At 39.4% G+C, this 17,525-nt stretch overlaps 1 protein-coding gene across 2 annotated transcripts; it reads left to right on the top strand.

Annotated features, from left to right (window-relative positions):
* Window positions 1-870: 870 nt before the first annotated feature.
* LOC128612252 (E3 ubiquitin-protein ligase TRIM39) lies at window positions 871-10,372 on the top strand. 2 transcript variants are annotated; one of them, XM_053632211.1, is made up of 8 exons: window positions 871-2,185; window positions 2,566-2,658; window positions 7,701-8,257; window positions 8,357-8,452; window positions 8,578-8,811; window positions 8,903-9,065; window positions 9,270-9,305; window positions 9,604-10,372. In XM_053632211.1, exons 2-8 carry the CDS (start codon window positions 2,640-2,642, stop codon window positions 10,140-10,142), a joined length of 1,644 nt encoding a protein of 547 aa, XP_053488186.1. In that variant the 5' UTR covers window positions 871-2,185; window positions 2,566-2,639; the 3' UTR covers window positions 10,143-10,372. The 2 variants fall into 2 exon arrangements, with proteins under 2 accessions (XP_053488186.1, XP_053488187.1); XM_053632212.1 differs by lacking the exon at window positions 871-2,185 and having other exon boundaries at window positions 2,307-2,658.
* Window positions 10,373-17,525: the final 7,153 nt, after the last annotated feature.

Here is a 17,525-nt window from a genome sequence, read left to right as displayed (position 1 = left end):
TCCACCGGAACTTGCTATTGCCATGTGACTTCCTACCTTTAGAAAAGGAAAAAGGTACCTAGTGAACCTAGAAAGGTTAAAAAGAGGACAAATCATCAAAAACAAAAGGACAAGGAACAAGAAGAGAACTCAGAAGATGAGGACACCTGGAGATGCATCATCGGACATACGCCACGCAAGGAGGTCAAGGGTCATTTGAGTACAGACGCATCCCGGTTGGATCCAGAAAATGGAGTGGCTAGAGATGAGCATCTGATTGGGGAGAATTACACAGAACAACTAGTATCACCAGATGAAAAGTGGGCAGGAGCAGCACAGGGAAATACTAGGTCCTCAATCGGAAGATGAGCCATCTGGGGACAATGACCAAGAGGAGGCTGACCATTCACCTGTCCAAGAAAAAAAATATCCTTTGAGAATAAGAAAACAAAAGAAGTTGTTTACTTACCATAGATATTGGGACAGCCTACGATGGCTGATCGATAGGAAACATGTATTTGTTCTTTATGTTGTATAAATAAGTTGTGTTCGTAATGGGTCTATTATCTGTAAAGGGAAGAAGTTACAATTAATATTGTTTTAGCGCTAGGCACCTGACACTTGCTTACATCGACAGGGTTTACATCACAGTATAAATAGGAAGATGCTAGACTATCCTGTTGTTAAAGTAACTTACTCAGTAACGATACAGATACCCGCGCTAAAGGCGGAGGTGGATTGTCATCGTGCACAATGACAGCTACTACATACCTATGGCATAAACAGGAGATAAAATGCTATATGGGTTACTGGTTACAGTACAGTATTGTTGGTCTGACTCCTACTTGGTTATAGTTTATGTATATACCTCTGTGGTGTAATACTGCAAGATTTCTATTGTGGTCCAGAAAGTGCAGGATGTCGGGTCGCCATTACATTGTGGAGGGGAGGGTGTGAGGAAACTGTTAATAAGAAGACCCCCCCCCAATATTATTTTGGCTATTGGTATTGACGGTAATCAGTAAGACTGGAGGCTTGTAATTTTTATTGTTATAATTATTGAACAATTACCATTGAAATATTAGTCGTGATGAGAGACGGAAAGAATACTTGGTACTTATACCATTAGAGGGCGCTGATGACCAGTGGTAAGAGGAAAACACCTGCGAACGCACAGAGCTAGAACATCACTGCTCGGGGTATTGAGCTGCACTGGCACAGCGTGTGTTATGGTCTCTCACGATTAATATGAACGAATACTTACAAAACATGACACTAGAGAACTTGCTGGGGAAAACATCTGGGAAAATGCACTGCCCCCTAATAAACTATCTAAAAAATACTAGAATAAGTGAGAGACTTTAGTAATCTAGTAGGAATATCTAGTATATAGTTACTTATCTCTTTATTTTCTTTTACTTATGTAGTATTGTTTTGGTGTTATTATTATTACTTTTTATTTATTCATTTTTCCATTTTATTTTATTTTCTGCCGATCTACTGCCCAAACTCCAGTCCAGTAGGTGGCGGTAATGCACCTTTAGCTGGTTTGCCAACCACCATTAAAACAAAAAGAAGAAGAAATAATACTTGGTATTCATACCATTAGAGGGCGCTGATGAGCAGTGGTAGGGGAAAAACACCCACGAACGCACAGAGCTAGAACATCACTGCTCGGGGTGTTGAGCTGCACTGGCGCAGCGTGTGTTATGGTCGCTAATGATTAACATGTCTTGTAATTAATTGCAGAACATAAAGACAATGGTGAGCAAATAAAGAAGCTACATTACATACACCTGAAGAACCTGCCAGTAATAGTTATAAACACATTTATAAGCTTCATCACCTTTTTCTCTAAAGGCAAAATCACTCTGCTGGTATTTTTCAACTCTGATGAAATATAAAAAACAAAGTCAAAAATGGTCAATCAGAATATTCACCTGGATAAAACAACAAGTGTTTCATTAATAATAGTCATTAGTTCATACAGATTTACTAACGTGTTGGTACATGAGAGCTTTTGTGTGTTAAAATGAGTCACCGCCTATACTGGTGTACAAGTAAAAGTGCAATCAGACCAGTCTGAAAGCTCACATAGACCAGGAAGACGTCTTTTTAAAACAAGTGCACAATTTAATTACTACGGATCCAGAGGATCAGAGAAGAGAAGAAACAGGACGAGTTTTGAAAAAGAGAAGAGTAAAAGGTATGTACTTTAATGTTTTTTCATATTTCAGGAGTTGGGCCAAAATTTTGGTTTATTGGTTTATTAAACCGAACTGAGTAGCGGTGTTAGATAAAGATGTATTTCTGTGCCAAGGGAAAAAGTGAGAAATTAAATTTTATGCTCAATAAACAAACTTGATAGTTAAGATTAATGAAACATTTAAAAGTGTTCTTTTGTCTGTTACAAGAATGTTACTGAGTGAGGTGCAAACATTCCTACTAACACCAGGAAGTAAGAAACTATAAACTACAGTTACTGACTGAGACCTGTGAGAATGCTCAGTAAATGGCTGTGATTTATTTTTTTAACCATATAATGTGTGTCAGTGTGTGAACTGAATATTGATTTGTTTCTGGAAGGGTTAAAAAGGAGAAGGAAAGAGGACATAGTTGAATCTTTATCATCACAACTACGACAAGGCAGAAGGAACAACATGGATACACCTACTGACTGTAAGTTACACAGTTTATACTCGAATAGATGTGAATTTAACTATATATCAGTTTCTAAATCAGTGATGACTTCAGAAAACCTAATGTGAATCCCAGATAAACCTTAAAGACTTCAGTTCACTTCAAGCTAGTTAAAGCAGATTTCTGTTTATTAAATTAAAAGGTTTTCAGAAACATGGTTAAGAAGAAAGCACTGTGCTCTGATGGGATGGTGTCTTGTACTAGAGGTGTTTGTTTATATATAGATTAGGGCTGTCAACATTAACGCGTTAACGCATGCGATTAATCAAATAATTTTAACGCGTTATTTTTTTTAACGCAAATTAATCATTTGACCATCAAGTTTGACCCCAACTTCTTCGTTATGGTAGTGCGGATGGGTACCTAGCTTTGTGTGATAAGGGCACGGCAAACGCAAGTAATATGATGACAGAGGAGACGTGTCCACTCAGCTGAACGGCAAGTTTCGTTATAAAAAGCTTCCAGATGGAAATTTTGATAAAATCAGAGTTGTGTGCACTTATTGCAGTGACGAACTGTCCTTCCACCGAAGCACGACAAGCTCGAAGTACCATCTTCGGGCAAAACCCATTTTTGCTGATGTTAGCGAAGATGCTAGTGCTGAGACAGGATCAACGAGTCGGGCTCGTCAAACGACACTGGCGGAGTGCAGCCGGGGCAAGTTTGTCAACAAAGCAACAACAGCAAAGCTAACTAGTGCAGTCGTTAAATGGATCTATTGTTACGAGAATACATGAACTGTACGACGTTGAAAAAGTAACAAAAGTGAGGCAGTTGGCAGAAGGTACTTTTATTGTACTTACTGGAGACCACTGGACATCAGTAAGTAACCATAACTACCTCAGGTGACAACTGGCATGACAACTGGCAGCTGCGCTCATTCACTTTAGGAGTGTTAAAAACAGAAGAAAGGCATTTTGCCGAAGCATGCGCTAGCCAGTTTTTCAAAATTGCAAATGAGTGGGAGATAACGGGCAAGGTCACAACTATAGGATTACAGTTGCATATGATTTAATATGATTTACGCTGAAAGGAGTCTACCATTCGAGCATGTGCCATGTGTAGCGCATATGATACAAAGGGTGATCACCGTGGCTTTACGGGACAGCGGATTTGACCGCGTTTTAGCCAAGTACTGTTAAATACTAAGACGCTTCAGACACAGTCCCGCAAACACAGCAGAGCTGAAAGCTCAACAAGCCTCTCACGGACTAATAGAAGAGTCACTCGTCCAGGATGTACGAACGCACTGGAATTCAACTCTTGAAATAAGGTGGATTCAACACAACAAAAAGTCAACTGAAAGCATCGCTGGCACAGCAGAAGCACAACTTCCGCCATGCTAACCTCAGCTGAATATGACAGGTTGGCAAAGTTGGAAACGGTGCTGGGGCCTTGCAGGTAATATGATTTCTCTGTCTTCTCCAATTTTACTGACTGTAATAATGTTGGTTGAACGTTCGATATTCGCAGATAAGCGGAAATTAAGGGACCATCTCTAAAGTCACATACGACATTGTTAAACATGTTTCTAACTTCAATAGCTTTTGAAGGGAATGCCTTAGTCATATAACCAACTGGAAAGTGCTCATCTAGGTGTCAGCTATAATGCACACCTCTTAGATTTTTGATATTTAACAAAATAAACTATTAAATCATATGTAAATATTGCCATGTATTTCACTACAGAATGGGCCCAGACACAAAATATACCATTATTTAAAGCTCAATAGCATTTGAAGGGAATGATTTATTCATGAAGCCAACTGTAAACTGTTCATCTAGGTGTCGGGTATGAAGCACACCTTTTACATTTTTAATATTTAATAAAATAAGCTATTAAATTACATGTAAATTTTATAGTTTATTTTATTAAATATCAAAAATCTAAAAAGGTGTGCATTATAGCTGACACCTACATGAACACTTTACAGTTGGTTATATGACTAAGTCACTCCCTTCAAATGCTATTGAAGTTAGAATCGTGTATAAAATGTCGTATGTAACTTTAGAGATGGTCCCTTAATTTCCGCATATCTGCGAATATTGAATGTCCAACGTCAAACCACCTTTATGCCAGTATTTTACTGATAAAAATAAGTCATTTGTAAGTCATCTAGACATAATTTAAGGCCTATAGCCTAAATGTGAATTAAAACTGTAGTCATTAAGTCAACTGTGTGGTGCTCTGTTTGCACTGTAGGTACATCACTGAGCTCCTAGGTGGTGAAAAGTATGTATCCTGCTCCGTGGTGCTACCTGCACTATGTCATCTCCTGCGTACAGTGGGGGTCTCTGATGTTGACCCTGCCTATACAGCGCGCTTCAAGGCTGCATTCACAAAGGACCTCAACGGGAGAAAGGAGAACTCAAACCTGTGGTGGTTAAAGGTGGCAACCCCTCTAGATCCTAGGTTCAAAAACCTTATGTGTTTGCCCAGAGCAGAGAGGGGACAGGTGCGGCAAAAGCTGAGCGAGATGCTGAAGGATGGAAAACCTGCACCACAGACCTCTGGAGAAAAAGTGGAGCCAGAGGCACCAAAGAAGAAGACGGCCCTGCTACTCATGGGATCAGAGTTGGAGTCTGATGAAGAGGTACTATCCACAGATAAATCTCTAGAGAGGTACAAGGCAGAACCCTGTGTCAGCATAGAAACATGTCCACTACAGTGGTGGTCATCACAAGCAGGTACATATGGTAAGCTGGCCCATATTGCAAGAAGGTACTTGGCTACACCTGCATCAACACTGCCATGTGAGAGTCTGTTCTCTTTGGCAGGCCACGTTCTGCAGAAGAAGAGGTCAGCTTTATCAACTGAAAATGTGAACAAGCTAGTCTGCCTGAGCAACTGGTTGAAAGAAGTCTGCCTGAGCGACTGGTTGAACTGGTTCACCCTGTCTCTTCACAGACATCATGGCTTTAGATTTCTAAAATAGGCCTACTTATTGTTGCATTCATTTTAGTTGACGTTACTATGCAAAACATTTACAAGTAAGCTATTTGTGACTTTGTAGCAGACATTGCTTTGTAACAGTAGTTGGTTTCTGCTAAATATGTCTGCAGTTCAAATGGGTGCCTCAGCAATTTAAGAGATTGTTATTGAACACTTGTTAAACATGTTAATGTTTGCGATAATAAAACTGAAGAATCTGTTTCCTTAAACCAGTGTCTCATGCATTTATTTATTTCAATACTGCACGTTCACAAGTAAATCCTAGTATTTCAAATTTGTGATTAATCGTGATTACCGTAATTTCCGGACTATAAGCCGCTACTTTTTTCCCACGCTTTGAACACTGCGGCTTAAACAATGATGCGGCTAATTTATGGATTTTTACAGGCTAACGAGCTTACCAATGAAATTACCGAACAGGTCACAGTCGACCAATGAAACTGTTCGAATTAAATCAAACGCACTCACACTAAATTCCTCAGATCAGTCATTTTGCGCTTCATGCACACACCCTTATCATGGAAAACACACGAAGAAATGCATATGATGCAGCTTTCAAGTTAAAGGCAATCGATCTGGCTGTTGAAGAAGGAAATAGCATGCGAGGAGCAACTTTTGCTCAAGTCTGCCAGTGGATCCTAACAGTGTGGAGCAGTGTCAAAAAATCTATCACCAGCGGGTTTCGAAAGGCTGGACTGCTGTGTGATGAAGAGGACAGCACGAGCTCAAGGGCGAATTTGCCTCGAGACGTAAGTGACATTGAGAGCGACAACAAAAGAGAGACTGAGGAAGTGTGTGACGAAGTACCGGTAATTCTGAGGCTGTTCAATTCCGACACTGAAGAAGACGACTTTAGTGGTTTTAGTGCGCAGGAGGAAGATGAAGATAGCGATCAATGACTTTTCCTGGTAGGCAACTGTATTTTTTATTTTTTTAACCAGCCGTGTTACAGGCACTGTTCGGAATAAAGCATTTACAGTACGTATTTAATTAAAAGTTAAAAAAAATTTCTGTGTAACATCTTTCTGTGTACATATCTCATGTTTACAACATGGACACCTGCGGCTTATAGACAAGTGCGGCCTATATATGTACAAAATTTTTTTTCTTTTTAAAGTTAGTGGGTGCGGCTTATATTCAGGTGCGCTCAATAGTCCGAAAATTTCAGTAATCACAGCCCGTGACTGTGATTAACTCGATTAAATTTTTTAATCGATTGACAGCAGTAATATAGATATATATAATCATTATAAGAGCCATTATGTTGTATTCAATGTCTGTTGTAATTTCATTGCTTAACATTGGGTGCAGTGTGCATCTAATTAGTATATAGGTAGCCAGAGAGTAAGAGAAGGCAGGTGTGTAATGGAGGGAAGTAGAACAATTTTTGACCGTGTCAGGACAGGTGCAGGTGGAAGCAAGCTGGTGGGATTACTGTATGTGTGCATTGGAACTGCGAGTTTAAACTGACATGTACGAGCTTTGTGATAAATAAAGTGGATAAAAGCAGTACTAGACTAGAAGCGTGTCTTGTTCAGCTCTCACACGAAGGAAAGAACGCTACAACACCTCTAAGTGGCAAGATTGTCATTTGTCACTACAATCCTAATCAGTTCCTTCCTGCTCCGTTTGGGCAAACCTAACCTCTCTTGTAGATATTTATGTTTGTACATGCTCATGAGATTTCCTAATGAACTTAGTTGGTTCTGTTTCTCGCAATATAAATAGTCATTTAATCCAAAGGGAGTCCAAGGTAAAAACAACCTGCTCCCATGACTTTGTGTTGCCCCACAGGATCCCAGTCCTGATGCACACTTCTAATACACACCTCATATTGAAGTAGAGAATTTTGTCAAACAAATATGGTCAAGATCAAATTTTCCTTAACCTATAAAATACCTTTGAGCTCCAACACTTTGTGTGAATGATGTGTGACTAGGAGGAAAAAGGTTACTGAATATTTGTTTTATAAAATTGTCTAAATTAATACTTTCTTGTTTTGGGGTTGTTATTTAACATTTTTTATAGTATAATTTTTTACGATTATTTTTCTTAATCTGTCCACCAGTTGCAGGTGAATCCAGCAGCCTCCTGACTGAAGAGCAGTTACAGTGTTCTATCTGTCTGGAAGTGTTCACTGATCCCGTCACCACTACATGTGGACACAACTTCTGCAACAGCTGCCTCAAACAAAGCTGGGATACGCGTCAACATTATTATTGTCCATATTGCAAAGAGAAATTCACCAAGAGACCTGAAGTCAAGATTAATATAACACTGAGAGAGGTTGCAGATCACTTCAAGAAGAAAACAGTCTCAGATAAGTCTCAGGTTCTTTGTGACTTCTGCACTGATGTGAAGCAGGAGGCCTTGAAATCCTGTCTGGATTGTGGTGTGACTCTCTGTTCATCTCATTTAGAGTCTCATAATAATGTTCCAAAATATAAGAAACACAAAGTAATAAATGCAGTGGAGAACCTGGAGAAATACATTTGCCAGGAGCACGAGAGACCTCTGGAGATGTTCTGCAGAGACGATCAGAAGTGTGTGTGTCAGTTCTGTACTGTGACGGACCACAAGAATCACAATGTTATTCCATTAGAGGAGGAGAGTGGACAGAGGAAGGTGAGACACCAACATCAGTGTTAAATATTCTTATGAAGAATGTAAATGAATTCAAATTTAGAAGATAAACGGTTGTGTGTTTTTGATTTCTGTGCACAGAGTCAGCTGGGGAAAACACAGACGGAGCTGCAGCAGATGATCCAGGAGCGACTGAAGAAGATCCAGGAGATTAATCACTCAGTAGAGCTCAGCAAAGTGGGTCAAACATGATGTAGTTCATATCTGCTGCATTTTGTACTTTATGTTTAGTTTTGTAGAATTTAAGGAAGTGCACATCTTCACTGTTAGTTGATGAAAGTGAGATGTTCTTCCTTCTTTAGAGAAACACAGAGAAGGAGAAATCAGACAGTATTGAAGTCTTCACTGCTCTGATTCGCTCCATTGAGAGGAGTCAGACTGAGCTGCTGGAGGTGATGGAGGAGAAGCAGAAAGCAGCAGAGAAGCAGGCTGAAGGACTCATTAAAGAGCTGGAACAGGAAATCGATGAGCTAAAGAGGAGAGACACTGAGCTGGAGCAGCTCTCACACACTGACGATCATCTCCACCTCCTACAGGTCAGTGTTCCTCTCTCAATCACTCAACCACAATGCAGAACATCACAGAACATCAGCTGAGGGATTTCTCCTCTCTCCTGTTCTACTGTAGATTTATCCGTCACTGTGCATCGCTCCACACACCAAGAACTGGACTGAGATCAGGATTAACACGGAACTGAGTGTGGAAGCTCTGAGGACGGCTCTGTCTCAGCTTCAGAAGACTCTGAATGAGAAACTCAGTGTAACTCTGAATGAGAAGCTGAAGGAAAAAGGTGAGAAACTGAGAAGTCTATAACAAGGGAATTATTTTGTTAGAGACCGTATGAAAAGTTATTGATTAGTTTCTTGGTTTATTGATCGATGAATGAAAGTAAATTTGTGTTAATGATTTTTGTAGCCTTGTTGTAGCTTTCTAATTCTAAGTCTACATTAAAAGCATATTTTCTTTAATAAGTGTCGTCTTGTGTTGTAATTAGTCTCCACAGAACTGAAGAGGATTCAGCAGTATGCAGGTACACTGCAGTTTCTGTTTCCTATGGTGTGTGTGTGTGTTATATATATATATATATACACACATACACACACACACACACACACACACACACACACATATATACACACACACACACACACATACATACACACACACACACACATACATATACACACACACATTTCCACTATTTATGCCCAATACATATTTAAATATTCCACAGATCTGCTTATAAAATGATAATTATTGTGATATACTAGATTATTAATTATTGTTATTTATCTGCATTCTCATCACATACTGTGTGTTTCTCTCAGTGGATGTGACTCTGGATCCTGATACAGCTAATCTCTATCTCATCCTGTCTGATGATGGAAAACAAGTGACATGTGGAGACACAAAGCAGAATCTCCCAGACACCCCGAAAAGATTCACTTTTTATGCAAATGTCCTGGGAAATCAGGGTTTCTCCTCAGGGAGATTTTACTATGAGGTGCAGGTCAGTGGGAAGACTGAGTGGAGTTTAGGAGTGGTCAGAGAGTCTGTTAACAGGAAGGGGAAATTTGAGACATTTAAACCTCAGGATGGATTCTGGACTGTGGTTCTGAGGAACGGGAATGAGTATACTGCTCGTGATGATCCCTGTATCTCCCTCTCCCTGAGAGAGAAACCCCAGAAGGTGGGCGTGTTTGTGGTTTATGATGAGGGTCTGGTCTCCTTTTATGACATCGAGGTCATGTCTCATATCTACTCTTTCACTGGTCAGTCTTTCACTGAGAAACTCTATCCATACTTCAGTCCTTGTTTGAATGATGGAGGTAAAAACTCAGCACCACTGATCATCTCTCGTGTGTAAAATTTACCCCTCACAAAATCAGTAGTGTATGAAAAGTCCAGAGTGAAAGATATTTTTTTCAAAACAGATATCACTACATGAGTAATGATCATGAATTTTAATATCATGTTAGGGTTATCTGGAGTGCATTGTGCAGGTCTATTAAAAATGGAACAATGTATAATAAACCTTGAATTCACCTTTTTGGTAGAGAAATCATTTAATAAAAAAAACATTAATTTTGTTAGTTGAAGTGTGTATCCTAACATTATTCTACTGTGAGAATATACTGTGTGTGTGTTTGCATTTATATTTATATATAGTTTTAGGATAGAACATTGTGTGCATGTTTTTTTGCCTCATTTCCATGAAAGGAGAAACTACCTGCATTATGTCTAATTATGTTCTATAACATGTAAAATGGGTACATGAAAGGAACATTCTAAAAGCAACTCATGTAAACACCTTAATCACATTATTATCTTACTCAGAGTAAGGTCAATAATTAGATTAATGCTGTCCATGTAAACGTAGTCAGTAGCTGCGTTTACATGGACAACAATAATCCACTCTTAATCCGATTAAGACCATACTCTAATTAAGAAACTACCATGTGAACAGCAATTTTTACTTACCTTAATCTAATAAAGGTCATAATCGAAGTAAGCAATAATCTAATTAAGACAGGTGGAGTACTCCTGTTTTAGTCGCATTATGGACGTGTAGTAGTGACATGTAAACACCTTAATCACATTATGAACGTCGTGTGGGAGTTTTCACCGCATTTTGTGACAGGACACGATCACACACGGCAGTTTTATGTTTTACGGCGAACAAGAGAGTTCGGCTGTGTCCAAAATCGCATACGTTCCTACTATAGGCCCGTAGTGGGGAAAAATACATGTATCTCGGCTTTTATATAGACGGTAACTATGCGATTTGGGACACACCCACCGCTTCAAGCAGTTGTCTATTAGCACGTACAGCATGACAAATAATTAACTGCACTTAAAGCGTTCGTAAAAAAAATAAATAAAAACACCCAAAACTGTATACGGTACCATAATGAAGACGAACTGTATGTTGATACGTGAAATTCTGAAGGGACGTCGGACGGCGTGGCGCGGTGACGTAATGACGCGGGCTGTTAATCTAATTATGTTCTAAAACATGTAAAACGGGAACACGACAGGAGTATTCTAAAAGCGACTCATGTAAACACCTTAATCACATTATTATCTTAATCAGATTAAGGTCAATAATTAGATTAGTGCTGTCCATGTAAATGTAGTCAGTGTCTGTTGTAATTTCATTGCTTAACATTGGGTGCAGTGTGCGTCTAATTAGTATATAGGTAGCCAGAGAGTAAGAGAAGGCAGGTGTGTAATGGAGGGAAGCACAACAATTTTTGACCGTGTCAGGACAGGTGCAGGTGGAAGCAAGCTGGTGGGATTACTATGTGTGTGTGCATTGGAACTGCGAGTTTAAACAGACATGTACGAGCTTTGTGATAAATAAAGTGGATAAAAGCAGTACTAGACTAGAAGCGTGTCTTGCTCAGATCTCACGCGTCGGAAAGAACTCTACAACATCTCTAAGTGGCAAGATTGTCATTTGTCACTACAATCCTAATCAATTCCTTCCTGCTCCATTTGGCCAAACCTAACCTCTCTTGTAGATATTTATGTTTGTACATGCTCATGAGATTTCCTAATGAACTTAGTTGGTTCTGTTTCTCACAATATAAATAAATAGTCATTTAATCCAAAGGGAGTCCAAGGTAAAAACGAACTGCTCCCATGACTTTGTGTTGCCCCACAGGATCCCAGTCCTGATGCACACTTCTAATACACAGCTCATATTTTGAAGTAGAGAATTTTGTCAAACAAATATGATCATGATCAAATTGTCCTTAACCTATAAAATACATTTGAGCTCCAACACTTTGTGTGAATGATGTGTGACTAGGAGGAAAAGGGTTACTGAATATTTGTTTTATAAAATAGTCTAAATTAATACTTTCCTGTTTTGGGGTTGTTATTTAACATTTTTTATAGTATAATTTTTACAGTTATTTTTCTTAATCTGTCCACCAGTTGCAAGTGAATCCAGCAGCCTGCTGACTGAAGAGCAGTTACTGTGTGTGCACAGGTCTACCTGCTCCCCTTGGGCCAAGGGGAAATAGATCAAGGCTCTTTGGCTGAGTCTCTCTAGGTTGCAACCTCTATATCTACATAGCTATATAGCTACAACCGGGCTCTATATCAAGTGAGGTTGGCTCGCCATCCAGTACTGGAAGTTTCTCCAAGGATCTCCAGAATCTCCACTAGTAACCGCGATCACTCAACATCTGAATCCAACAATAAAACCTGACCTATATGGAATAGGTCAACATAAAATTATCTTACAGCTAACACTATTGACATTGCTGTCATAGGCTAAGGCTAGTATCAACAAACTCAATAAACTCATTCAAAATACATTGAATAGCCCTAAATGTATGAATGAGGTGCATGAAAAACAGCTCTCCGTTAGCATTCACTAATATTAATGTCTCGACAGACGCTAGGCCTCAAGGGCGCAACGGTTAATACACACGATTTAACACTCGACGTAAAACACAGTTACAAAACATAACTCAACAGAGCTACTCCACTCACCAGGGGTAGCAGTCCAGAATACCATGAAATATCCCGTTTTACCATTAAATACACTTCTAGTATGCTAACAGGGATAATACACTTTAGCCGTTAGCTTACATTTAGCTTACAGCAGCACAGGGCACGGTTGCTAGCGCTGTTTACATTGAGGTCAATGGGCATAAAATGGCGGACATTAGCATATAGGTTAGCGGAACAAAAACTCACCAATGCAATGGAATGGCACGTTAGCTTGAGCATGCCCTCCAAATTAGACTCTCTTGTGGTATTCCACAGTGTGATTGAAAGTCCAGTTTTGACAAATGTTTTAGCTTATATATAATCTTCCATTTTTGCAGTCAGGGCAAAAACTAAAAACAAACGGACTGATGCGGTGCACTTGACTTTTTAGCTAGCATATTACCCACAATGCCATTTGTCTGTAATACGTGAAGAACAATAGCAGAACAAGCCCGTATGCTCACACACGCCCCCTTCAGTGAGGCAGAGGTACTGGCTGCCTCCCCTCCTGCTTTTTCACTGCGGCGTTATGTCAGATCAGCAAGACTAATATGTTATACACATACGTGAAATACATGACATAGACTATGGAATGTGAGGACATATAATAAAAGTGTATACAAACATTACATTGTGACATACAGAGAGATCAATTGCACGTGCTCAAGTTGAGAAAAAAAAAAAAAGAGCAGCTCAACCCAGTTTGTGAGGCATTGCGCAATCGGAGAGGAGGCTCAGCTTGTCGCTTCCTCTCTTCGCATCTTTCCCCCTTATTTGAACAGGAAAATACACAAATTCAGTGATATTGACTATAAAAATCATTGGACTGATTGGAATCATACAAGATTGACATTTCTATCACAGATCAGTGGACAAATATATATATATTTTAATCATTATTTGTTTTTTACATTTCATGATGACACAGGGGAGGCACTGCCTCCCCGGCCTCCCCTGACCTCACGTCACTGGAGTCTCTGCATCTGAGGCTGTATATCCGAAGCTGTACATTTGTGGCTATACATCTGAGGATCTCCCTCTGAGGCTGTTTGTCTAGGACTGTACATCTGTGGCTCTGCATCTGAGGATCTACGTTTGCGGCTGTGCACGTCTGAAGTGTGGGGGCGGTCAATCTGAGGCTCTGAGTTCAAGGCTTTACATTTGAGGCCCTTCCTTTGAGTTTGCTTTCTGTGTTTCTGTTACTCTCTTATTTGGCTCATGTGAGGTCATTTTAACCATTTTATGTTTGTACATTAATGAGATTGGTTAGAACCGCACAGTGGGCGTGTGTGAATATTCAGTTTTCATACCGCTAATGTATATGGTACATTATATCGAACAGCGCAAAACTTTTAAAAATCCCTATTTAGTAGATTGACATTTATGACATTGTGGAGTTTTTCCTTAACTTTCCAAACATGACAATTACTTAGAAACTCAGCTTGAAAAACAAATTAAAAAATGCTACCTAGGTAGTAAGCGATTATAATATCTTCTTGTTATTTGAATGAATTTAGCCAATTTTAAGTCGGTATGGTATCGTTAGGGAGCAACGAAAACTAGGCACAACTGTGAATTTAATAATAAGTGATGTTTGTTTCATAATTTTGAGTAGTCAGATCGTTGTTTAGTTTATGTTCTTATTTTAGCTATCTTATACCAGTGGATTTTTTTACGTGCCTGGATTTTGTTTAATTTCATTTTTGGAAATGCCAAAGTCTTAAATCATACTTTAATAATCAGATATTTAAACATGGCACTAATGCTAGACCCAGTAATGCTACATTCAGTTCATTCCAACTTATTTTTATTCCAAGTTAGGTAATAATTTTGTTACACACACACACACACACACACACACACACACACACACACACGTGTTTTACCATGATAAGATATCTTTTTGCCGTAATCTTCCACCGCTGCTATCGAGACCGCCTCTTTCTGAACTGAAGGCAGGGGTATTGATAATTTTTTTTTTTATTGTGCATGTTAAACAGTGTGATGTGTTGAGGAATTGATTATTGGCACACGTCTACTGAATAGCAAGGATCGTTAAGTCTTTAACGTGTTATAGTTTACTCCGGTGTAACTGCAAACAATCTGAGAAAGGGAGAAACTCGTCAGCTACTAGAATGCAGACTTGGTCCAAAAATGTACACACTCTCCACAAACACTCTCAAGTGCCTGAGGAGTGTTTACTCGCTCCAGCCTTCAGAAGGTAAACTACCTACAGATTCGCTTTTGAAAGACTTTCACAGGCATATCAAACATTTGTTTATATTACACTCGTATTAATTTGGCAGATTTTTTTTTTCTTAATCCGAAGCAACCACCACTTCTTTGTGTTTGTATTTCACAAATTTCCTTACCACATCTTACAAGAGCTGCACGATAATCACAACAATCCTATACAATAGGCACATCCTTTTCATTAACATAATCTCAATGAAATATCTACTCTGTCTGTATACTTTTACACGCAAACAAAACAACTCAAGCTGATAACTTTATTGCCGATTCACTTTATACCACACCACCGTCGAATTCTCCATAACATGCTCTAATAGGTTAACGTTTCTATAGCAACAACATACACAGGGAATTGTATGTTATTATATTGTATAAATGTAATTGTAGTCCATTATACTGTACCATGCTATTTATAATAACATACTTTTGTTTAATTATTATGTAATTTTTTGTAAAGATTTAATTAAAAGGGGTTTTAAAAAAAGGTAATTAAAGCATGCGCGGTAAAGATCCAGCGGAATCGTCTGTCCACGATCACCTGCCCAATTTGCACTGCGCATGCGTGGTGAAAATGGAGGGGGGCACTTCCGTCCATCATCATTGCAACACCTGATCCCTAGGTGGCGGTAATGTACAATTCAGCACAGAAGAAGAAGAAGAGGAGGAGACGAGTGTTAATGGTGTTTACTGGTCATCTGGAGAGTCGCGGCCATCTTGCTGCGGGAGCTTAGAAGGTACTGCTCAACGGTTTTATTTATCTATTCGTTTAAACTTTACACTTTAATATCGGTTAAAATCTATGTGTATGTTTGGCTTTTCCTCTAAAAACGAGTGTTTCGAGAGTTAGCATTTCTTATTTCTGCTCTCCAAACAAAAAAAACATCCAAACGAACGGCACTCTAAAAACAACAGCGTTTATTATATTTAAATCTGTGTTTAGTAGTTATTTGATTTTAAATGGTCAAGTTGTTTATTTTCTGTGGGAGATTATGTAAAATTTGCATATAAAGCAGAAGGGCTTGCATGTGCCTTTACTAAATTCAATAACTTCACTTAAAAAAAAATGTTTAGTAGTATATATTTTATTGTTCATGCTTTAAGGCCTGTTCAGACTGGGGCGTTTTTTTGTGTTCGCACCCACGCGTTAAGAGGAAAGTATGCTTTCACGCTAGGAACAGTGTACAGTAAGCGCGATACACGATTTTTCTAACCACAGGTTGCACATGCGCATTTCTTTCTTATGCACCATTTACTTCTTCCACAAGGTGGCGACAGTGACCTAGGGCCGTTGATTCTCATAGTAGTTGAAGAAAAAAACGGAAGAGACGGAAACTGGTGCAGGTTAGAAAGTCCCCGCGATTGTATAGTTCTAATCTTACTAGAATCTTCTAATTAGGTGCTAATCGTGGTGAGAGGTTGCCCAAGCATTGTTATTCGTGTTGTTGTGACTGTTCTTCGTTGTCGTCCTTTACACCAGTAGACCTGCTTTACTGCTCTGTACTGACTCTTGTAGGCCAGGAGCGGTAGTGCAAGTTGTCGTAATGCGCATGCGTCGATCTCCTGTGTACGCGTACATGTCAACCGGAGGTTACTTTGAAAAGCTGTGCGTACGACTGTGCGCATACGCTAGCGTGCGCGTAAAAAAAGCGAAGTATACAAGAAGACCCAGATTATTTTATTTAACTTATTTGTAAGGCAACTATTGTTGTGCCCAAAATGTTAATATTAACATGAACCTTTTTGATCGCATGTACATCAGAAATCTCCACAAGCTTATCTTTACTCTGAGGATTACGCCAAATGCAGTTGTTGCCATAGTCAATGATATAGCCACGCTTAGTTATAATGTCTGAACCTAATATACCGCGACCATCACCAGTTCTACTGAGCCAGGGTTTGTCTTTGAAATCATCTTTGCCAGTTTGGAACGGCATATTTTTTGTCTGGGATGCAAGAGAAATTGTTCCGTCAAACCTTTCTAAAATTATTGTCTTTTTACCATTGTGTGGGGGGTTGTCGGAATGAAAAATTGTCAAGGAAGCAACAGTATCAACTAACCCACCATGGCATCGGCCTCCAACAGCGACATTTATGATTGGTCTACCGTGATTATCTCATGACAGGGGTGCTACATGTGAAATGGAGGCCTGTGATCCCTATGCTGAAGAAGACATGGCTTTAAAGCTCTGCTTCTCCATGTGAGCACGCAGTTCCTCATTCTCCTTGCTCAGTCTGTTTACTGTAGCCTGTAACTGGTTAAGTTCAATGTTAGGAGATATTCTCCTAAAAAAAACTTTGCATTCCCTAGAAATGTGTCCCTCTTTGCCACATGAATAACACACTGGGGGTTATCAGGGTTAGGAGTAGGTGGGCTCTCCTTTTTGTCTCCAGTAGCATGGCCCTCGTTTATCCAGGAAACCTTGCGACCTCCATTCGGATAGGGCTTTTAAATGCCTATTGCTGACACAGGATGAGAATTCTTTGAATTAGC

Source organism: Ictalurus furcatus, chromosome 9 (assembly GCF_023375685.1).
Source record: "Ictalurus furcatus strain D&B chromosome 9, Billie_1.0, whole genome shotgun sequence".
Classification (NCBI taxonomy): domain Eukaryota; kingdom Metazoa; phylum Chordata; class Actinopteri; order Siluriformes; family Ictaluridae; genus Ictalurus; species Ictalurus furcatus.
Note: the sequence above shows the minus strand (reverse complement) of the source record. Positions and strands in the feature narration are given on the sequence as shown.